Genomic DNA, 24,932 nt, shown 5'->3' with positions numbered 1-24,932 from the left:
AAAGTACATTAAAGTGTATTCAGGAAGAGGAAAAGTACGAACCTGTGTCTTTGTTGAGAGTAAAGAATGGGGAGGCCCCTCCGGGCACGGTCTTGTATGTAATTCTGCCGTTCTCCCCCGAGTCGGGGTCATAGGCCGTCACTCTGACAACAGATGTCCCCGGGGCGCTCTGCGTGCTCAAGCTAACAGCGTAGCTCACTGGGTAGAACGCGGGCCTGTTATCATTAATGTCGACCAGATCTACCTTCACATATGCTACTGAACTCAGTCCACCCTGCAGAGGAAACAAAAAGCTCTTTTGTTATACTTTCACACTAAATCACGGACAAAAAAAACACACGCACACCTGAAAGCAGGATTTAGGCCACATTAATGGCGCCTGTAAAAACCAGCGGTAAACCCTGTTAAAATACAATGTATAGCGTACCCTCTAAAATATAGTCCCAGCAGGTTCGTGGAGGGATACAGATTGATAGTTTCCCTCGGGAAAGAGCCATATGTCATGACCCGTGGAGGGCGAGAGGGCTCGGCTCAACCAAACAATCGGTTTCATGGGCTTTTCATTTGTAGAAAATACAGTGCAGGCTTTTCATTTGGACCAGGTGGCAAAAAACGAGGGAGGCGGCAGTCCAACTTGTTAAAATATTACTGCCTGACAGTTGAGGCATTTCTCCGTTCTCTGATTGCTTTAACATGACCGCAGTAACTTTATTTCATTTTTAACCTTTTTATTTTCTAAGTATTATCTGGCATAATGTGAACAGGATGCTACACTGACTGTGGAGTGAGCCTGCCGCTGAGAGCTTTTATTTTCTACACGGCTGCTCAAATCAAAGTTTTTCTGCACAGTTGGCCGTGCCTCTGCTCTCTTGTCAGTCCGAAAGGTACGGCTGCTGGTTTTATAGGATTACTCCATGGCTCAATAGATTCACATTAAGCATGATTTCAAAACGTGGTGGCTCACCCCGTCCACTGCCGTAACAGTAAAGTCGAAGCTGGCCGGCCCTTGATCTCTGTCCAGTGAGGCACTAGTGCAGATCTGGCCCGTCTCCTTGCCAATGGTGAACTGAGAGGGAACAGCGCTGCTAATGCCAGAGCCCAGGGAGTAGGTAATGGAGCCGAAGGAGCCGCCGTCTGCGTCCGTCGCAGTCACCTACGGAGAAGAAACAGCGAGATGGTCAAACATTTGTCAAATCTGAATGGATAAACTCAGCAGTTCCCGTGTTCATTAATAAATATCACTCGAAATCCACAGCAGATCAAATGTAAATTCTGTCCGAGGATGTGAGACAGTCCACAGACCGAAAACAAGAGCGCGGTACCAGGTGTCTTGTGAAAGCATCTCTGGACTAATTCTTTGTTGTTTATCTGAGCCAGAGCATGAGCCAAACAGGCCCTTTGGCAGAAAGGGGCTCCGAGGGAATGAAAGGGGTTGGCGGGGCGGAGGATGACTTCCACAGGCTCTGGGAGAGCTGCCAGCGGGGGGGGAAAACTGCCTGCTTCAGGAGTGGCGTCTGTCTGCAGAGGGCAGTGACAGGGACGGCTGGGGGAACAGTGGGATACCACACAGCATGCTTCAGTGCAACACATTATACCCTAATGTAATGTCCCGCTCGTGGTCTGGTTTTAATAACACACCGCACATCGACAGAGGTCTGGAACGGCTGGAGCTATAAAAGCCGCTCACAAGCCATCAGCCCGGGTGCCGACTCAATTACTGCAGAATCTCCCAAGACAGCGCAAAGGCAAACAGACCAATCAGATCGGGCCCCTGGGTGCCAGCAGCGTAATTGTTTGCAAGTGTTGGGTCTGGATCGCAGTTTGCAAGAGATTACGCTTGGATTAAACCTCACAAGTTGATTAGAATTCTTCTTCCCACCTTTTTTTATAAATGGATCTTTTTCTAATCGGGAGGGGATAAAGAAATAGAAGCTCAAATCATGCTCATGCAACAACAGGGAGCCTCCTCTGCGTAAAAAAAAAAAACGAGTTGTCATCAGGAGCGTTGCCAAGAAAAATAAGGCAAAGCCGTGCTTATCATCAAAAGCCGACTCTCTGATGGCATCACTGCGAGTGTGAGAAGATGGAAATCATTCATTCGAGGTGATGAAGCTTCGGTTGCGGTAATTCAGGCTCCGGCTCTTTCCTGAGCAGATGGCAGACGGGGGACTCGGCAGAGAGCATGCCCCTAACTCCTAACAGAGGGTGAGTGGTGCGTAGGAGTGAGGGAGTAGTAAAGCTGGCAGAGACGCAGGCCGAGCAGAAGAATAATAAACCACATGAGGAAAGGGGAAACCAAGAGCAATACAAGAAAGCCACTCCATCTTTTAATGTGCAAAGGCGGCAGTTTACTGTAATATTTTATCATTTTGCAGGGGGACAAGTTATTTATAACAACCCCACGGCGTTGTGTGCTTGTTTTCTCCACAGTTGTGTGATGAGTGTCGGCTGGAGGTTAACTTGAAGGAGCGATTTAGCGTGAATACTTTGGTAGAACGTTAAAAAAAGGCAGCAGATACGCTGCAAAAAGTTCCAAACAGATCTGTAAGAAAATATTTCCTCTTGTGACTCACCCGTTTTTTTGGCAGTGAACGTACAGCCTATTTGAAGGGACTCCATGTTGCTTTCCGTTTTAGCCTCAGCCATCATAAAAATCGTTTCTTTTCTTTTTACAAAGTACAATCACATAGAGTACATTAAAAAAAACATCACATGTAGAAAGTCTACATTTATATTTCCAGTATAAAAACTTGTAAAAGAGAAAAAAGACAATAACTTTTACTCTATGTATCACGAGAGGCTCCCCAAAAGGGCCTCGATGGGGCCCGGCTGCAGTTTGGGTCATAAATCCCACCTCATCCATGTTAGTGGATGAGACACTGCTCATTGTCTGGTAAGTTTGGTTTTAATTAATTACTTGATGCAATAAAAACGGGGGGAAACGCCATTATCGACAGCTAAGACCGTCTCGGGATTGGTCGAAAGCACCCCCCCCCCAATCCCCAGATCACTAATGAGTAGACTCTGGCTCCGAGATGGCAATGTTCATATCCAGGATATTTTTTGGCTTCATTCCAAAAATGGGAGTGTGGGAGGAGGTGACTCCAGGTCGTCCATAATTATTAAAAGTCTATGATTTATAATGATACGCAATAAAACACACGTTCAAAAAGTTTCAACCTGAGCGGAGTGCGGTGGTAGAGTTTGTGCTGCAGAGATACTGAGTTCATCGGAGTTCAGGCCATGAAATTCATCCACATGAGGAGGATCCAGTGCTCTTCCCAGTAGTCAAAGTGCTGAGTAAAGTACTCCGGATATTTGGATCCCTTTGTGGTTTGAAAACCTATATTCCTATAGAACGATATATTCCATGAGTTAAGTGACTATTTGGGGGAATTTGCTGTCAGATAATAAACCACACAATCACATTTTCAGGAATCTTAACCACTGTGAGTAGATTGCCGGGAGCAAATCGCTCTAAATTTGGAATCTGCAGAGACGGCAACTTCACTTCTGCTCACACTCATAGGTTAATAGCGGCATATCAATGTCATCTCGCTGCAACTGGAGAGGCTCGTTTGTGCAGGAGACAATTATAATTTACCAGCTCCTCGTACGAGACCGTATATGCAAATGTAAAACGAGCAGGACAATTAGCCAGACCGCAAACCACAACCCTGAAGAAATGAGGACAACCTGACATAATGTGGCCGCTGGCGTCAACAACTCTGCCATAAAGGTTTGATAAAAAAAACGATAAATCTGTAACACGGTGAGTGTCAATTTCCACAGATGAAACCAAATTCTCACAAAGTCTTAAAGATTGAAGCCTGGGATGTTACGTTAACGCTGCAGTTCAGCCACAATGCAAAGCCAAGGACTCCTCGTCTCAACACTTTTACTATTTGTAAACTCCTCTATTCTCCTATTCGGTCTAAACGTCATTCTTCTTATTACCTCCAACACGTAGGTTATGTTTTCACAACTGTCCTTTGTCTGTTGATTGGTTTGCATGTTTGTTACTTTCTTAAAGATTACACAAAAACAACTGAATGGATTTAAACGACACTTGGTGGAAGGATGGAAAATGTTGGGGTGGATCCAGATCAGGGGCGGATCTGTTTTCCACTTTCTTAACATTATGAGATATAGGGGTTTTTTGGGACATTTTCACCCTTTCCCCAAGGAATCATTCATGGATATTGCTAAAAAAAAAAACTGGTATATTTAGGGAAGTATACCATCTATGAGTGTGTGTGAAATTCTGAGCAGTTTCATTGAATTGAGAGGACCAGTGGGCCTTTGGTGGAGGTATGTGCTCTATCAAGTTAAAATATGTGCTCACGCAGTCATTACAGGTTACAACCTCCTCTAAATGGACATGTAGCAAATTAAAAAAAGGAAAATATTTGTGCATTGAAAAGTAATTTAAAATGTGCCAGTCATGTGAAGAAATGTTCTACCCTGCGGGGGGGGGGAGGAGGAAAAATACCATTCAGCGCTGTGTTCAAGCCATTTGACATGGATACGAGGGGGCCTCTCTCTTTCCCTCTTTCCACTGCAACGTATAGGTATTACGCAAGCTGTATTTTTATTGGATTAAAAGTTCAAAAGCTGGAGTAATCTTAGATCATCGGCAGCAGCCAGCACTATTCTCCCTACACTCCATGTTGTGAGTGAGGCATGATGGGAGCTGTCTTATCAGCAGGGGAAAGGCAACGTTTGGCCGAGTCCTTAGTAAAACAAGCTGGGAGAATCCAACGATAACTGGGCCACTCTGTGGTTGTCCCATCAGATTCCAGGAGCTGTCCGGAGAGGACGTCCAATCAAGAGAGCGGGATTCACAGCAAAGAGCACGTCTTTCTGTATGTTTATGTATAATCTGTTCAAATGGAATAATGATCCAGAGGCTTTTGGATGCTCCGACGTGTTCTGGCCCATCTCATATCCCCGCTCTGTGGTCTGGGAGCGAGAGCCAGGCCTGGAAAGGAACAAGTCCAGGATTTTGTGTGGTTTCTATTTTTAGTAGTAAAATTTTAGACAATTCTCGTATATGATTTAGGAGCGTAGCTTTCCAGTTCTGAAGTTTTTGAGGATAATGTATGTCGGTGTGACCTGACTTGCCCACACTACTGGTGAGCTCCCCATCTTCATTGTGCAGCCATGCAAAAAAGCTCCACCGTGGAACTTAAAACTTTCGGTAAATCCTACGAGTAAATGAATGATATAGAGGTGAAACCACTGAGGCCAACAAGGGGTGAAATGAAGGCGATGCAGTTTTCAATCATGCTCCCCGTATTTTCGAGTGCCCAGTCAAACAAATCTGTCTCACGTAGAGTCCTCGGTGAAAACCAGCCAATTGGGACTGCACCTCGGCCAATCTAAATAGGCCACAAATGACGGAGTGCGCATTGCAAATGTTTGCCAACTGGGAAATTATCGCACACATCAATCAAACTCCTGGTGCACACGTCCTCTGAGTGTACCTTAGACGTGTAAGCAAAGACACAAACGTACAAACACTGGGAGTAAAGTCAAAGAGCGAAAACAGGTTAATTTTGGACTCCGATTACACTGGAATCTCCATCTTTGTATTCTGCAGGAACTCTACGCAAACAAACCAAGCACAGATGAGTCTGCAGCTACTGTGTCTCTGGGCCACATTAAACTCTGCAACTTTGTGACATAAAAGAAAATACTGGATGTCATTTTCTAAATCTCTTCAGCTCAGAATTATGACTGATCCTATTTCTATCTCAACTTGGAGAGTGCTCGAACTTAAAGCACCAGATGTGACACACTGGCCAGTTGGCACGGCGGCTGAAATTGGGTTCGGAGACGCACTTAAGTTACAGAGATCAGTGTGGATGCTGAACAGGAACACATTCCCATCCCCCTGGGATCTGGCATTAAAGAGAACGTTGTTTATTGAACGGTGGAGACTTGTTAAGAAGGTGAGAGGTCCGAGTGCTCCACCCACATCCAAAACTACACTTCATGTAAATCTGTTCACAGCTTTACAGTCTCCCAAAATGGAAACCTTCCAGAGTTTGTTCAATAAATATTGAAAACACAACTTCACAAACATGACTAATTGAGCCGTTAATGGCACGGCGTCGACACCAGTGATTGGAGGCAGCGGGTGACGGACCGTTTGATTGACAGGGAGATCATTAAAAGACAGTAAAGGCAAAGCGGAAAGCGTAGGCTCAAAGAAATCAAAAGAGTGGGCGAGTTGCTGAAATCTGGACTGAGAATTGCTTTGAGCTTTCACAGCTGGTGTGAAGCCGTGTGCACCCTCCTCTCCCTCTATTGTCCTGGCATGGCTTCTAAGGAAAGCTGAGACGAGGAGAGGCGGAGACCTCCTGAAGGCCTCTTTCACTCCTCGCTAAAGTAGCAGATAGGCAGGTCAGGGAGTTTGCGACATGTCCGCCACCACAGTTAAGACCCAGAGTGAGACCACACCGGCCCGGCGGAAGGAAGACGCCCACGCGCTGTTGACAAATATATCAAAACTCCAAAACATTTGCCGCACACACAGCTTTGTCTAGATCGCGACCAAACATGTGTGAGGGAATTTTTGGGTGGTTACTCAGCAGACAAAAAGCTGAGATCTTCGCTGCATAGTTCAAGACACGTGTTGGATCTACTAAATGGGGAAAACACTGTCCAACTGTGGCCTGTGAAGTCGGGTGATGAAAATTAATAGGTGTAAAAAGATGCTCGAGCTAAAACAGGGTAAGACACGTGTCCAAATATCATCCCAGCGACCTTGTTGTGTTCCCAGCAAGTCTAAATGTGAATACGGAGAAGATCTGCATAGTAAGAGGTTCCATTACCTGGGTAAATTTAGCTATGTTACACTATACTGTGCAGTTTGAGGAAAACTTAAAGAGCAATTTGAGGTATTTGTGTATTTTCGGGGGGGGGAGGTATCCTGTGTATCCCTCTAATGTATGGTAATTTAGCACTTTAAAATGTAAAGGTGAAAACAAGGGGCTCATTTAAAATACACAGGCATATTTTCTATGTAAAAGCAAAGCGGGTAATTGCATTTCAAAGCAACAATATCAGCTTAACTGTGGAAATGAGGTTTGTGGCTTTTGGGAAAGATGATGAGTCGCTTAAAATGAACTTCACAGCGATCTGTTGGATTGATTATGATACTTCCTGTTTACCAATTTAAATGTTGCCTGATGTTGACAGTGAAGAAAAAGGGCGGATCATCAAAAACATTATGATTCACCCTCTGGTATGAAGTCAATGGCCATCAAATTCCAAATTCAATACAACTTAGGAGAAGTGTGGTACTTTTCGACCTGGGGCCTTTACAAATGCGGGTGTAAATGAACAGTACTTCGCAAAAACTTTTGGAATCGTTCCAGTAGATCACCTCCACCGTCAGCCGTGACGCAGCGGCAGCGGCTACAAGGTAATCTCATGGGACAACTGCAACAGTCCATGAAATGTCCACAAAAAGTGTTTTTCTTCACCAGTAAAAAAGGCTCAAATTGTTATTCTGGGTCATTGCTACGAGTCTAGCAGCATTACAGATGTCTCGCTCAATGAGGAGTTGTTGAGGGAAGTCGAAGGTGGAAACGTGACAGAGAGACAGGAGAGAGAGAGAGAGAGCGTTGGGACTTGTTTGAGTCGGAGTGTACGGATAACGAGTTTCTACAAATTGAGGAGACAGTTGCAAAACAAGTGTAATGACCCAGAATAATAATTTTACTCTTTAATTAACGGCACTTTTTGTGGACATTTCGTGGGCCGTCGCAGTTGCCCCATCAGATTACATTGTAGCCACGGCTGCTGATGGAGGAGATCTTCTTTGTGTGTACCATTCATTTATAAACATAGGGCCCAGGTTCCACAACTTCCCTTAAAGCCAGTGTTAGAAAAATGAAGGACTTGCAAAACAAAATCCAACACAGGGGGTTGCCAGTGTTGGAGGGGATGGCTGAATTAAGCAACATCCCCCTGCTCTGAACCCCGGGAATTGTGGGAGTAACGCTTTTGGTTGGGGGGGCAAATCTTTGTGTGTGGCCTGCCAAATAAATTCTATTCACAGGAAAGACTCAAACACGGCAATCCACGCATGACTCTGCTAAACGAACATCAGGTCTCGATTATTCTTGGCATAACTTGTGTATCGAACGTTACACAGGCATCGCCGCAGCCACACATCCTTTATGATTACAGAACAAACAAGTTATACGGGACTATATTCATCATTAGCAATTCAAATTCACAAAAACCTCCTCCGGTATATCCCTGCACGAGTTCACATCCACATAACAATCCATTCCAGATTTGTCGAGTCATTTCTCATGTGCAGATGTCCATTGAAATACATCTGCTGTGTTGGGGTATCCCCGTGAAACACCATATAAATGTCAAGGTCAGCCGGCATCTTAATCACACTGATTTCTCCAAAAATATACAGTTGTGTGGAAGTTGTCGAATCACATCATCCACAACTGTCCTTTCTCCATGGAAATGGTTTCCAACTGTCCCTGCACGGCTAATGGTTTGACCGGTCTGGAGCTGCTGGTAAAAAATCCATTACACATGTGCTGAGGGATAAACATGATAACATTTTACAGCCAATTTTCCACAATTATATGGTTACTTGATATAATTCCGTTGCTCAGCTTAAGTAACTTTTGGCAACTTTTGGAAAAACTAAAGCAACTTTTGTTTGACTAGTCTGCAGCAAGAAAGCAATTTCATGCCAACTATAAAGCCCTGGCAGATCCTACTGTCCTAAGCTTTTGGAATGGGTTGGTCTCAGCATAAAAGAAACTAGCTTCTGACACAGGAAGACAAAGAAGTATCGATTTTCTAAATCAACAATTGTTCCACCAACTGCAGCTTTTCATCTCTCGTTGGGCGTGTAGCGCGCCGACATAAATGTAAGGTTCACATATCTGGCAGAGGAACAGAGGGGAGGGTAATATAGCAGACAGGGATATAATGACACTTAGTGCTCGAGTGCAGACACAGGACAGGATAAGGTTTCTGTCTTTTTCCTCTCCTGTCACAAATCACTCAGCATAACGGCCACACCGCTGAAGAAAAAAAAAGTGTCAAAACATCATGTGTTTGAAGCGGGTAGAAGGTCAGAGGCGTTGATGGATTCCACGTGATACAACACACAATTTAAAAAATCAAGCCACAATCTTGAAAGTGTTTTATGTTTAATGTTTAAAGATCCACTTCCAAGAAAACACGGCTTATCTGCTACAGTTTCTTCACCTCTGCCAAGGAGGTCATACTTTCTGTGTTTGTTTCTCTGTGTTTGTAGTAGACAGGAAAACTACAAAAGAGATTTCATGAAATTTTGCATGACCTACGGGTAAATTCAATTTGGTGCAAATGCGGATTCAGGAATTCACGATCACTTTCTTGAACACTGCAAGAATATTTTTGTCGATTTCTCAGAGAATCAATAATGGATCTTGAGGAAAATAAAACCAGACATGTTCAGAGGACTGATGTTTATAAATCTACAATTTGGTGCAGATCCAATTAAAAGTGCAGATCTGAGTGACATTCTATTCCACCTACAGTTATTGATTCGTTTATTTTGGACATTTTCTTGTCCTCTTCTTTCAGGATAAAAAATGTAATTTACCGGACTTTAGTGTTTTTATCTATAAGATCAGGACTATGTCGGTTTGGTGCTCTGCTTATCTCCAGGATGTCTGGTACATCCCCTGTTGTTGCTGCCTGAAAACCACAAGGTAAATGCCTACAAATCCAAATAAGAAAAAAAGGAAGATCTTCAAATGAACTATTGCTTTGTGAAAAACAAATGTCCTTCTGTTGTGTCCACCCTTCAAGTGACATTCGGGGAAAGTTTCCAGCACGAGAAAGACTGAAGTTTGAAAACTCAATCCCTAATCAAGTCGCAGCTCGGCATTCATTATCATAAATTTGTGCTAATGAACGTCTGGTAAGCAGGAACCCTGTCATTGGGTCTGTAGTGTAAATAAAGACAGAATCTAACAGCACAAGAGTCTTAAGAATAAAGAATATCCCTCAATATATCCTCTTTAGAGTTCAGACTTTCTTCACCTGCCAGCTTCCCAAACACATTAATTTTTTAGGTCTCACACAACTCACGCAAACTATATGGAGGCACCCTTTGTAGTTTGCAGTTTAAAAAGTTGTAACAAACCTCATTTATTAGAAGTTGGGTGGCTGGCACTTAAAAAAAAAAACAAAAAAAACTTTCATTAGACTTTCTTCTTAAAAAAACCGAGCGTCTGTCTTTCATCTGGACGTCGCATCTGGAAGTGATTAAGCATCAAACCATTTAGGAAGAAACGGGTTCCAGAAAAGGGCTAAATGAGCAGAGAGGAGAGATATTGTGTAAGTGCAGGAATAAAGTTAGAGCTACGAGAGCTGCGCGAAGTGAAAGCTGCTTTCAAGACCAGACATCAATGCTGTTTCTGAGCTTTTAAACTATCTGTGCAGGTTAATTAAGCAATCTACTCTATTTCCAATTGAGGGTGAGAAAAGAGCTCCCCTCCTTTCTCACACATGCAGCTTATAAAAGTGTCTGTGTATTTTCGAAGGAATGTGACTCCAGCACCTTGAAAACAACTTTAAGGGCTTTTTTAAAGGCCCTCTGGTGTGTACTAACCCAGTCAGTGTTTGATATGGACCATGTTCCCAACAGGTAAACTGGGAGAATGTGATTTGTGGCTCTTATTTAAAACTTCCAGTACAGAGAAGAAGGGGGAAAAAAATGTAGGCAATTTAATTTTGAGAAGCATAGCATGGGGTCCTGGGAAAAAGGCTCCATACCAGACGTGGTGCCGAACGTGGTGTACAGGCTCAAAGCAGCTTTTTGCCACCACGGAAATCTCCGCACACACTATTGGGGATGATTTTCAAGTGCAAATAAACAAGAACAAACTCAACTGGAAGTGTGAGAGTAGTGGTGTGTGTGGCATTAACCCTTTGGCCAGCTGCAATGACAGAGGGCAGCTCAGTATCCCATCTGCGAGACACAGGCGCGAGACTTCAGCTTGTTTATTTTCCCGAAGCTCAAATGGGAGAAACAAACCTGCCAGTATTTTCTTACACATGCTGACCAGTGGTTAGCCAACGGAAAGAAAACAAAGAGAAAATTGCCCGAGTCTGACTTGGCCCTAATGAAGAATAATCATTCTGAGTGACAATCTCATAACAAGATGTGGAGGTTTGAAGATCTAAAATAAACAGGTGGGTTGAAGGAGCCTCACCCAGTTTGATGATTATGATCAATGGAAAACTGTTTGATTTTGCCATTTTATCTGTTGTTTTTTTTTGTTCGCATTATATTTTGAGCAATCTAACACAAAGATTAAATGCGTAGGCGAACTGGAACAAAAACATACTTGACTACTCATTTTCAAAAGGACGCAGCACTGATGAAATATTAATTCAATATAAGCGCACACTGCTGGAGTAACCGCTAATAAACCCAAAACACAGACACACACACACACACAAAGTCCCCAGTGGAGCCTCTTACAAGCCTCTAACCCTAACCCATCGGGGGGTGAACCGATGCTCGAAGCCTGCTGAGGAGATCCACTCCCACAGGACATCGACCATGGTGAGGTGATCTCGCGTCAGATACCCGCGGAACTGGCCCCTGTCAGGCTGATTGGCTCCGATTCAGCCAGTCATCCCTTCTGCAGCGATCCAATTGCTGCACGGGGCTCAGGTCTGCTGAGGCAAGCCAGGCAGCGGATCCCAGGGTCTGGGTAGGTGGGAGGGGAGCTAATATGAACCATGCATAGCATGTGGGGGTGCAGGAGTTGTGATGTGGGCTCGGCTGTAGCGCTACAGCTGTCTGCAGTGGGTGGGAGGATGCCCACTGAGCAGGGCATGCACAAACACAGCACAGATGCGGTTGCAGAGTCAGATAAGACCCTGGTTCCCAGACATCCATGATCTGGTTTGATGAGGTAGACAGAGACTTTAATGTTAGTTTGTAGTTTTTATTCTTTTCTCTTAGGGACAGGATCGACAGGCTGCTTCACTCCTGTGATCAAGCTGACTTGGTTCTGATCACAACAGACAAAAAAGACCCTGCATTCATCATTACAGGCTGAGTGGAGTCACATTTACCAAAGTCCTGCAGGAGACAGTAAACTGCTTTGGACATGGATTCATGATCTCCATAGAGACATTCAAAACAACTACCCTGCAGTACTTTCCTTTGTAGGTCAACTAACAGCAGCTACTAGCATCACTAGTAATGAATGACAAACTAGAGACGTCAGATTCCAATTGCCTGTGTCAGAAGTTTGACCGATCATAACGCAAAACATTCTGCTCTGCTCTAAGATTGTTCAGGGAAGAATTACATTTCCTCCAGGAACTCTCTTCTACACACAGAATCACATACAGATGCAGGCTGTGCAAAAGCATATGGACACAACGATACAGACATGCACACAAAATAAAAAATGCACAAGCACTATTAACTTTGTGTGCATTTACAGTCTTGTTCCCGAGAAGCAGCTGAGGTCAGCAGTTAAGCGCATAAGACTGGGAATCGGTCGGGTTCCGCAGCACAGCAGAGGGAGCCAGATCTGTAGTGAGGCGGGGACCAGAGTCTCCCCGAGCTCTGCAGCTCTTCACCGTGCAAGCACCAGTGGAGCTCTAATGAAAAACCCAAACTTCATCCCTCAATCTGCCTCCATCTTTCACAGGGTAATGAGAAGAGGGAAAAGCAATTGCACAAGAGGCAACTTCCAGAGAACACTAGACGCTTTCAGGGGGTAGGAATCGAGCGGAGTCATCTCGTATGAAGGACGTGTTTATTGACAGTCATATAGTGCCATTGTAATTTAATTTCAGCTCGCTGCAAAACAGTAATTAAAGCAGACAGTTTGGAGAGCAAGAGGCAGCCCTGTGTGTCACTGAGTGCAGCTGCTTACGCTGAGTGTCTAGACCTGTCCAGTCTCAGGAGGAGGATCACACAAACAAACGGGAAGATGTTCTATATTTGCAGTGAATCAAGCGTGAGGAAGTTTTAACCCACGAGGAAGTTTTCTAAAGCATCAGTTTGCCATTCATCTTGTATGCATCGAAGTTAAGATTCAATGTTCTGTCTGCGTTCAGTGTCTTTTAAAGTCGGTGCTTGAAATAGCTTGACAGAGCCACTTACTGCAGTGATGTAAAATGTAAATAAATCAATAGATCATCAGCACGGAGCTTTTGCATTCTCTCTAAATGCATCACGCAGTGTCTCCACTAAATGACAGCTCGTGTCATTACTCAGTTTTCTCGACCCGGGCAGTGGGAGCTCCACATTATGATGAAGCCGACAGACTCTTCCTGCTGTGATGCAGCTTGGAGACTATTTAACTTGACCGTGATTCGGCGGCCATGTGGCAACGATACTCAATTCAATGTCCACTTGGTGAAAAAACTCATATCGGCCCTTCTCCGAGGAGAATGAGGTTTGATCTTGTTTTCCAGTCACATGGAGAAAATGCATTAAAAGTCAAAGAGTCAAAGGTTGATGTTCGATTGCTGTATTAAATCAATTTCAGCTGCGTGTCATAAAGTCTGAAGCCAATACAAATGTTTGACAATTTGAAGGCACAACTACATGTGTGACAGTTGTTGCGCCGTCTGCAGGACACATTCGAGCAGTATTTTTTCCCTTGTCTGTCTCACATCTGTCTGAGAGATCACATGTGACCTCTGCTGCTGAACACATCAGATTTTCAATCAGTGCTCTTCGTCTGCATCAAACAAGCAACGGCCCGTGCTTCATTTGTTCTTCACTTTAGGTCTCGGGAGAGAGATCCTGCGAGTCCTCGAGTGTTGGACTCTCTGAATTAAATCATCCATGTAGCCATTCAAGCATGCAAACATTACTGCAAGCCAACTGTTGAGAAGGAGGTGATCAACGCACCTCCAGCTCAAACCTCGGAGCTGCTACGGCTCTACTGCACCGGTCTGCGGTAATGTAATCAGAGCTGAGGGAAGAGGATGGAAACACTCTCCGTCACTCTCTGTGGGACGGGGGTGGGTGGGGCCTGGGCACCGGGGTCACGGAGGCCTGCTGGAACCGTGCACATAAACACACCCTGTCACCGACTGATAAACACTGCAAACAAATGAAGGCTGCCTGGGCCCGGCCCTGGAGTGCACGTGGCTCCTCTCTCCAGCGAAGTCTGTTTTCGCTGTAAGCCCGGTTCTGAAGGAAGTCATCTCTGGTTCAGATGTGGGTCGGACACATAAAGACAACAGCTCTCTGGCAACGGAGACGGGCCGGAGAGATGAGTGTCTGTTTAGATATCTCTCTTTTGTTTTCGCCGAGCGAGTACAAGTCGCCACGGCTACATCCCGAGCAGATAAGACAGATGAGTTTGCGCGCTCACACGCAATATGTACGGTAACTTTCCAACAGTTCCCTGCCAACAACAAACAACAGCTGTACTTCACATAAAACTCCTGCTCCGTCACATGGAGATGGATGGAGATGCTGGCGCTTTGTCATCGTTACACCTTCAGCTTGTTTTCGAACTTGCTGGAAAATGTGATAATGAGATTTTCCATATTTCCGCACGCATGTAAAACCACGTCACCTCCTGAACCTTCTGTTATGATTCAGCCTGTTTTCCACTTTAATTTGGTTACTATGAAATATTTGACTGTTTACCATCCGAGATGTCCGCTCTTGATTCATGAGCACGTTTTTTTTTTTTTTCACACGAATTCTTTTGAGTCTTTAAAGCCATAGGCGGGTTTCATTTCCTTGCTAGCTTATTTATTTAGTTCTGTGCAAAATATTTAGGCGATAGCGTAATTATATTTTATCTTGTATACATGTCCAGTCCCCTCCTTCATGTGATTCATTTCAAACAATCCCTTCTGAGTATACATAAGGTAGTCAGTGAGCACTTCAGCTGTTCCTCACAGCAGAAGGGACTTCCACAGTAAACACGTCCTCCACACGATTACACTCACGCAAGCTCTTAAAAAGGAACACACACAAGTCTGAATCAAACATTTTTCATCTATTTGAAAGACAAAAAAACCCTGTTTGGGTAAAAGCTGAGCTCTGACCAGCCTTTTCCTCTGATGATCCTCATGTTATACTCGAACACACCTTGACTTCACCTCACAAACTGCCCGAGAGCACTTAGCCACAGGTCTGAGGTCTGTGCAGTGATTACATTTCCTGCTTTTTGCCAAGCAGTGAGGCTTGCATAGGACGAGGTTATTACCGTCAAGTGTCTGGACATATGCTTCAGTATTTATTGCTTGTGCAGCTGTGCAAAGAGAATGTCTTCTGTGTGCATTTGTCGGAGAGACGCTTGGTAAGGAAACTAGCTTTACACTCTGGACATCAGCTTTCAACATATATTTGCATCTGTTAAAATTTCTAGATAAAGGCCTCGACTCTGTCCACACGACTTTCATTTTACAAAATATCTCCGTCCGGACAAGAGCACACAAACGACTACAAAAGCTCGATCAAGCATGCCGGACCAGTAGGTGGCAATAAAGTCCTCATCAACGATCCGTTAAATACCTGAGAAGAATGCTGGGGGGTCCTTGTATTAACACCTAGCATTGCTAACCAATCATAGAGAAACCGGTGCATAGCCCACATCGTTGTTGTTGTCTCTGGCACGTTCTTATTACACAAAGCAATAGTGGGCACGCCTGAAGTAAGACATTCATTTTACACATACACACGGATAAACAAAGGTTGTTGAAAATCGGAGAAGCGAATCTGTTTTATTTGCCTGGTGACGAGAGGTGAAAAAGTTTGTTTTGCAAAACTTCTGCATTAGTGTGGACAGGGCATAAAGTTTCAACTTAGCCTTATCATAAAAACAAACAACATTTTAGTATTTAGCATTATTTGTATCAACATTTATCGATGTTATTTAAATTTATGTTTTAGGTATTTTTGATTTTCTCGGGGAAATATTAGAAGTCTTGATGTTTCAAAAACCCACTGACATCACGACTTTCAACAGAGCTTCCTCAAAATATTTCCAATAAATCTAATATGATCACATTAGCATTTAATTAAACAGAAAATGCTGCTTGCTTCAGTGTAATCAGATTATTCAGTCCTTTTTGTTGTGGTCTGAATACAGTACATAAAATAACATACACATTAGCATAAAGGATATTGGATGGTTTTCATTATATTTTGCTGTCGCCAGATGCCGACGTTAGTCTTTGTTTTGTTGAGGGCGACGCTCCCGCTATGGTCTCGCATGGCGGTTTGGTCCCATGTTAGGAATCAGAATGAGAGTGAATTAAAGACCATGTGTTTGAATATTCCTGAAGCAATGTTCCACTCCTGGAGTGTGGCCTGTAGCAGTAGCCACAGCAGCCAGGTCTGTTCCCACCAGGGGAGCAGCAGTCGGGTTCACCCCTAAAAGAGCGGTGGGTAAAGTTGGGCAGTGGGTGAGGAGCCAACGGTTCATAGACCAACCTTTGGCTACAAAAGTGTCCCAGTATGATTCCCCCAAACGACCGGGGGGGCGGGAGCATGATGAGGACAGCAGACAGTGCACATGAAGGCAGACAGAGGCCACTCCTAAGATTCTAACGCCAAGAGAGACTCCGATATCTGTTTTTCACTGAAAGTGAGGGGAGATTTTCCACCAAACACTGAAGCAAAACCAGGCAACTAAACATTACATATAGAAAGTGAATCCGTTGTGAAAATTTAAAACGAATATCTGGATATTCGAGTCCAAGACCTTCCTGTGTATCAGCTCAGGGAGACGTGCCTTGAGAGGAGTAGGGAACTTATTCTGGGGTTTTTCTTGCCTTCTAACCAATCTATGCTGGGAAAGGCTAAAGATTTTTGCAATGTTGACGTGGAAGATACACACATGAAAGAGGGAAAATGATGAAATCACAAACCACCTGGAGTGAAATCTAAATCTCTCAGAGCTGTTTTTCTGTCTGTCTCTGTTTTTCCTAGAGTTCTGCACCATTTTCCCATTTCTTTATTCTCTCAGTATTTCGAAACCTACAACCAAATATTTTCTGCAGGTTCAGGAATTTCAGAAATTTCAGTATCTAGGAAGCTGTAAAGTCTGTGTTGTGTTTGACACTCCTGGTGTGTGTCCTCTAACTGTTTGACATCTGATGAAAAGGTAGAAAATCTTCTAAAGACCTGAACTCACTGCTGATTTTCCAGCCTTTTGAGAACTCAAGTGTCAACCCACTGACACACACACACACACACACACACACAATACGATGCCATGTTTGTGAGAGTGCTCATGCTTCTGTGTGTTTGTGAATTACACAGAAAGGGTTGCGAGGCAAATCTAATCTAATCAAGCAGAAAGTTCTGACTAACATGTAAGGTCCGGGGTCATGGGTCAGCCAAACGTCCAGCTGCCCTACACGACCTTCGGCCTGGTCAACCATCTATTCCGTCTTTCATCTGGGAGCCAGCCACCCGCCGCCTGTGTGTCAGGGAGGGTTTTCTGCTTTCATCACAGACAAGTGACTTATGGCCCAGGGAAAGGGAAGGGTAATATAAATCACAGATAAATTGGCACCCACCGTCTCCCTGGAGCCCTTTTGTGTTTTTCCATGATCCAAGTAGATGTTGTTCCGACTTTGTAATTAAAGACTGCCCTGATGTTCTGAGGTATGATATTACAGGGCATCTCTGACCAACACATGATCTTCAAATAAGCCACGAGCAGTAACCCACTCATTAAACGAGAAAGTCGAGCCAAAAGACAACATTTCGTCTAATGCTTTAATATGTCGCGCTACGACTCAGCAGCTTTCACACTCTGTCATTTAGACGTTGGAGTCAACGCATCATTGGCTCGACTGAAACCCCAATTTCAGCCTTCGCCGGCGTTTCATCTCATCTGCATTTGTGGCTGGTTGTTATGAATGATGAAACCAGAGAAACTGAGCTGAGCAGTGATCTAAGGAACACACCAGAAACATCTATTTAATAATTGAAGGCATGCATCATCTCCTTATCTGCAGACGCATTCAATCTGAACTTTTGCTGTTCGCTTGGCTACAGATGATTCTAGCAAAACATATGACATGGGGCTGCAGTCCATCTCAAATCCTCTCCTGTGTGAGAACAGATAATCAGTTGCCAGCACAGCTTCATCATCATCACCATCATCATCAGTCTCGTGTGAATACCAGACTCAGGAGAATCCCTCATCATCAGATACACCTTCAGCTGGAAGCCAAAAAGATTTCTGTCTGCTGACGTCAGTATCTCCTCTCCTCCTCCTCCCGTATTTGATCCACGGGAGCAGAGCATGGATATTCTCACAACCACAATCAGGCTGATCCTCTCAACATCTTCAGTCAGAACATAAAAGTTAAAACATGCTACTTTTAAAGTCATTCTGATGCATTAAATTCACACACAGATGATTGAACTATGGAATCAAAAAAGCAATGGATCCATTGATTTTTAAATGCCAATTAAAATTGTTTTTATCACCCTGATTTATGTTCAAGTGTTTATTTTTCCGACAAGTTTGGTTTTAATTAGCTATTTGATGCTATAAAAATGGGTTGAAACATTATGATTAACAGCTGAGACTGGCGCGTGATTGGTCGAACACATGTATCAGTGGGACTTTGATAACATGGCTCCACTCCACGGTGATTATTGCACAGACTCTGGCTCCAAATTACGTCAAAAGCATAAGATTGCAGAACCCAAATCAGCTTTTGGCTTGTCATACAAAACATTCTAGATTTATCGATGACTTTATTCTGAATTTCACATGCACGTTACACTTTGTAGAACAACGTCATCGCATGACTGTTTTTAGCCAACTGGCAGTGGATCCTCTGTGTGGTTGTCAGACACATTATTCTACATTAGGTCAAATCCTGTTCAAGTCAACCAAATTATTTATAGTCATGCAAATTTGTCTTTCAAACACGGCCCGTTATCGGGATACAAATGAGCCCATTACAGCAGCGTTAGAGGACATTACACAGGGATTCAATGGGTTAATGTATCATATCCTGCTGGGAGCGCTATCCTCTGTGACTCTCTGTTGGGCGCTTTGACTCTAGACCCCTGCGACAATGGCAGGAATAAATCAAAGGTTTGTGAGGAAGATTTATCGGAGCGAGTGGAATGTGTCACGGAGTGTAAGGGCCGGCTGACCCGACAGACACAACACCAGTCAAAGGTCGCCATTTCTCTTTCTTGTCTGTCCGACTGGGGACAGAGGAAGATGGTCGGGGTGTCACGGCCCGGTCAGTTTCTCTGAATTGAACTTAGAAAAAACAATCTGTCGGGAGGTACATTCCAACAGCAGCAAGTAGACTGTAAACTGCAAGAGGTAAATGTTTACCTCAATGGCCAGAACTGGTACAAAGCAGTGTTAGAGCTTGTTTACCAACCGAGCTGCACTGGGATTTACTTCATGTGAAAGAAAAACCAAAGTAATAAGAGCAAACTTTCTTTGTATGGAGTTTTAACGAGACAGTTTGGTATTTTGCCGCAAATTTTAAATGTCACTCCTCATATGTGACTTTGCCCCAGCAACTTCTTTGATGAGCGGTATTTTTACAGCTTGAAAAACTTCTTCTTTAACAATCTTTGCCCTTTCCGTCTTCTTTTCCGTCTGCTGAAACACACCAAGGGGCTAACTATGATCAAATGTGTTTTCTCCTCGCACATGTTTGCTACTGCTTCTAAAGCGCCTGCAGATTCATCATCGCGACATCTTTATCTTAGATTCTTTATCTTGAACAGATTCTTTCGGCACCTGCACGATACCATGAACCTTAGCGTGCAAGGCGCTGCTTTTTCAGGGCTATTACTGTTAGAAAAGGTTTTCAGTAACTTGTTGTCAGTGTAGACGCTGAGGCATAATCCTCGTTTGGAGAAACCAGCGGTCACTGTGATATTTCAGCAGAGGGATACAGGAGAGGTTAAGGAAGCAGTGGACCAGATCCTGTGGAGAGTATAAGGCCACAGACCTTGACCAGATCAAAGAGACGTGGAGGTGTATTTAATGACAAGAACTACCGTGCAATTCACATCCTTTAATAGGGAGGGTAAGCTGTCGAAAAAAAGACACATGCACCCGTGTCTTAAGTTTCTGGTGCCTCTCTGAAATGGGAGAACGACCATGATGAACGTAGCGAGGCCGCCCTGGGGGTCACTGGTATCGTGGGTATAGTGGATGAGCTGGCGCCAGTGGCCGAGCAGCTCTACGTCAGCCAGACGGTGCTGCAAGGTCAACTAAATAAACAACAAAATAAAAGGGCACACAGAGTTTTCCATTTGGATGAAAAGAAAATAAGAGCAGTATTGGTTTATTTTTCCCATTCGTGACACAAAAGACGAGGATCATTAAACTCTTTCACCAGCCTTTTAAGACGGGAGCATTATTTTTCATTTGGTGTGTCACCAGGCTTCAGAAGTAAGTGGTTAATTTCTCACAGAGACTGAGCAGAGCCAACCACTCTCGCGTTGGTTTTGAGGAGAACATAAATGTGACCCAGTTGAGCAAAACATTAGGAGAGATAATGTACTGGTGAAACAGACGGCGCTCACGGAACCCTGTGGTGCTGATTAACTCCACCTTATGACAACTGTCAAACCCTGTCAACCCCTGTGACAGACCTCATGTTGTCGAGTATCGTCTGGGGACACGTCCATATAAATACTTCATTTTACAATGACATTTTAATACTTAAACAATCCACGTCCACGTGAGCCTGTTAGCTCTGTATGAGTTACAATAAATAAGAAAATAGTCTTCTCCTCAGCTGGTGAAAATACTACGAATGAGAAACAACGATGGTGAAAAGTAAGACAACGGATTTCGGAGTCGTGACGGATAAGAACCAATCAGGAGGCAAATGCTGGTGGCATCATCGTCCAGACCTCAACACACCCCCACAGTTCTGAAGCGTAAACGGGTCCCGCAGCGTTTCCAATTTCCTCAGTTTTAGGCTTTGAAGCTCCAGAGTAGTGTGGACGTCGGGCGTAAATGTAGCAAGAGTGATGCTTTTTAAAACTACATGGTATGAGTGTGGATGTAGCCTGAGATATTGAAGCTTTACTGGTGTTATTACAGGTTTTGGCTTTAAGGAAATCTTTAAAATCTGTGATGTGGCATGGATAACCTCTCGGATTCTCTCAAACTGTGGACCTCGAGACTCGTAGGCATCTCGCTCGCATGGCAGCAAAATTATGGTTTGAAATCTATTATGGCTTTTTTTCCCTTTTTTAAACTGCTGACGTTTGTATCTTTGCAGGAAGCAATGGGATTGGAAAATCCAGCCACATGAAAGAACACCAACAACGCTCGAGATAATGCACGACCATTAAGTGACCGCATGCTTACAGTTTCAGTCTGAGGTGCTTTTTTCTGAAAAGTGATGTGGATCTCTGTGTTGATATCTTCTCCTCTGTGTTGATTCGGGGTCTAAATACACAGAGCGCAAAACTGATCCGAGGTCAACCCATTGTATTTCCATTCAAAACATCAAACGGTAACTTTACATCTGCCAGTCAAAATGTAAAAAGGCTGCATTGTTTGATGAGGCCAGGAGCAAATTTAGTAACCTTTTTTAAAAAAAATAAGGAAACGGGTGGGGGGGGGGAAGCCCTGAGGAAAAGTGAAGCCTAAGTCTGAGAAAAAACACTCTAATCCTCCAACCCCCTGTTCCCAGTTTCCTCTGAGGCTGGGGCCTTGCAAGAGCTCATTCAGCAACAACTATACAATGTTTTCCTTCCCTTTAACAGATTACATCAGCGCACTAGAGTCTATTCCCCTTCAACTACAAACACTTTACAGCATCTCACAAAAGTGTCTTTAACTGTGGCTGCCGTGCACGGGCCCACCAAAAATAACCTGAGATTTCACAAGTCATTGCAAAGAGCTTCTAAATTATGTTTTTATCTACATGCATGTATTGCAGATGCATTGGAAAATTCACTAAATGCACTAATCTAGCAGCGCCACCGCACAAGGCTTGCAAGCATTTCAATAAACGCCTGCGGGCTAATGAGGGATTAGATGTGGCATTCATAAAAAAAAAAAAGCCGAGGCTGTGGGCTGTTTCAGCGTTAATAGCAGAGGAAGGAAAGTGGCACAAAGAAAAACATATTGTAATCCAAAAAGACCCAACGGTAAATGGGGACTATGGATTATTGGGAAGTCATGGGATCTCTGAAACTTTGCCTCGCCAGTACAACTTAAGCTTATTTGATGGGGGTAAAAAAAAAAATTCTGATGTCACATGACGGATTCCTTGCAGCAGAAACCGGCTCTTTGTGGAGCAAAAAAAACGATAAGCAGATCAACCACCCCGTGAAGGGATTACTTCTCATTTCAGAGGGCAAACGCTCGGAGAGGGGGAACTAGTCAAACTGGGAAAACCAGGTGCACGGTTGCATGACCGAGCGATCCTATGTTGTGTAATGTTATGCATGATAAAAGCGCTGTTCTCTTCTGAAGCACATCAACGTCGTTACATGCAAAAAGCAGAAGACATCACCATTTTTGAAGAAAAACGACTATTAAAGTCTTATACGGTCACCACATGTGGAGTTGAAACCAGTTTCTGCACAGCGTGATAAAATAGGGAGATTTTCCTCATTTACTGGGAGATCAAATATGCAGTAGTGATATATTCTGAATATTCGAATGACTCATCCATCTCTGATCTGATCTACTAGCAGGATCAAAACCCTGAGACCAAGAAAATATCCACACACGAGCGAAACGCTTCGATCAGTGATGAATAATCGATGAGGGAAGGATATCAGCCCTCGCACCATGTCCACATATTAATTCACTGAGCCAACAAGATGTTTTAAGTGCTTGTGGGTGATTAGTACTTTTTTTCTTTCAGTCCCATTAAGCAGTTATGTGGGGAAACAGTCATTTCTTTGAGTTCAAAGCATCGGTGGTGGAGATATTTCTTCCTGCACACTGTGTGGCCTTTGTTTAAAGGGACAGTGCTGGTGGAAAACACACTTCACACAATCGAAGCCTCCGGTCTTATTATTGTGAATCGACTTAAGACCGTTTGGCTGACTAGAGCCTTACTCTTTTTTTAAAGCTTTTCTTTGTTTGATATTTCAGATTATTTGGAGACATTCCAATAAGGTCTTTAATAATTTTAATTTCCCAACATAGCACAGCCTGACACCCACAGTGCTCAGCGAGAACACCTTGGACCTGATTAGTTAACTAATGCTGAAGTTAACAAAGAACAGATACCGAAGAGCTATTAAAAAAATATAGATTTTTTTAATCTCCTCAACTCTTTTCAGCTGCTTTCATCGCTCCCTGTCTCTTGGATCACTGTCACTCCAGAGACAGGGCGAGTGAAGGGCTGGTTATAAGCTTTCCCAGACCCGATCGCAGCCGACGACTATGTGTTTATGAGGTGCTTTTTGAAATGTGATGATGTCACTCGGCCGGCTGTGAAAACATGTTAGGCGGCTGCTCCACTGGTCCTAATGAGAATATTAGCAATGAACACGGAGTGGAGGGGAAACCTGCTGACAGAGTGGGCGGCATGGATCTAAGTGTGTGGCCTGTTATCACCCCCCCCCCTCGCCCTACTTTATGAATGTTGTGGTACCTGTGACGCATTATGATTCAAGACGGAACAATTATCAATTATATACTGTTCTCACTCAATAATGTGTCACCAGACGATGCTGCACCAGTGGTACAGTGGAGTTTACGTGTTTTTCCAGTGTCTGTGTTGGGTTTTCTCTGGGATCTCCAGCTTCCTCTGGCCTCCAAACCATAACTTTAACCCACACACATGCAGCTTTTTCACCTGTGGTGTGAATGTGAGCGTGAATGGTTGTTCGTCTCTATATGTCAGCCGCCACTCACACAATGTCAGCTGGGATAAGATGTATAGATGATAAATGATCTAAAATAATCCATAAATCACCTTTAAGAGGATTCTGAATTTTCTTATCTGTAATCTAAACTGTTTACTCAGGATTCAGTGAGACAAATAAGAGGAATCAATATTTTGCCTGATAAAACCTCAAATAAATAAGTTTGGTTCCTTAACGAGTCGAAAAAATGTCTGAATCCGTTTCATTGACACCGTCATTGGTGCATTGCAGCTTTAGGTGAAAATACTCAGCTTTTCCTCATTTCACTCACGCTACGTCTTTTATCATATAAAATAAAAACACATGGCTATATTAACAAGGTTAAAAACGTTTCATTGGATGGGTTCTTTAAAACAGCAGCTGGGGACACTGTGAAACGCGACTTCAGCACGGAGCCCAGAGTATCTCCAGCATCTTATAAACAGTACAGTGTGATCCATGTTGGATCCGACACACAGTAGGTACATGTATTTATTCAAAGGTCTTGTAAATCAGGCAGCCTGAGGAGGATTATGTCGGCGATCACAGATAAATAGAGTTTACGTTTTAACGGCAATATTTACGTTTGCTCTATTTATAATTCAGCGAGTTGGGCACATTAGCTGTGACAATTGTTTATGTTCGAGTGACTATGACACATCATGGGAAGGAAACGGTTGCGTATCTACATTGATCTAGTAAACATATAGTCTGAAACCTGGTTCAGATGCGATCAGTTCTGTATAAATGAAGCCAACGGATAACATGTCTGCGTTTATGCATGTTCAGAAGATTTTACAAATTAATTGAAATCTATATGAAAAAGATGATAATTCATAAGATGCACTTTCAGTTTTCCTGGAGTGTATCTCACGGTTAAACTGTTTTCAGCTCGTTAAAACATTTTCGCCGAGACACATAGTCGCCCTCACGAGTTTCACACGTGGTTTAAAGTTTATTCTAACACTTCTATTTCAATGTATATCTTTGTCAACTAGCTACGTTACTAAGGAAACTTACGGCTGTAGTTTCCACACAGTTTTGTTTCATGCCCGTAATT

General features: G+C 43.6%; 1 protein-coding gene across 1 annotated transcript in view; it reads right to left on the bottom strand.

Moving 5' to 3' along the window:
• The window catches only part of LOC118106125 (protocadherin-16-like), an 81,577-nt gene that overhangs the window by 18,789 nt on the left and 37,856 nt on the right, over window positions 1-24,932 (bottom strand). Inside the window, exons 3-4 of the mRNA XM_035154399.2 lie at window positions 965-1,153; window positions 43-274 (exon numbers count right to left, since the gene is read on the bottom strand). Coding sequence (XP_035010290.2) covers window positions 43-274; window positions 965-1,153 — 421 coding nt within the window. The remainder of the gene's footprint in view (window positions 1-42; window positions 275-964; window positions 1,154-24,932) is intronic.

The sequence above is a fragment of the Hippoglossus stenolepis genome, chromosome 4 (genome assembly GCF_022539355.2).
Source record: "Hippoglossus stenolepis isolate QCI-W04-F060 chromosome 4, HSTE1.2, whole genome shotgun sequence".
Lineage (NCBI taxonomy): Eukaryota > Metazoa > Chordata > Actinopteri > Pleuronectiformes > Pleuronectidae > Hippoglossus > Hippoglossus stenolepis.
The sequence above is the reverse complement of the archived record's forward strand: the minus strand, read 5'-3'. Positions and strand labels throughout refer to the sequence as shown.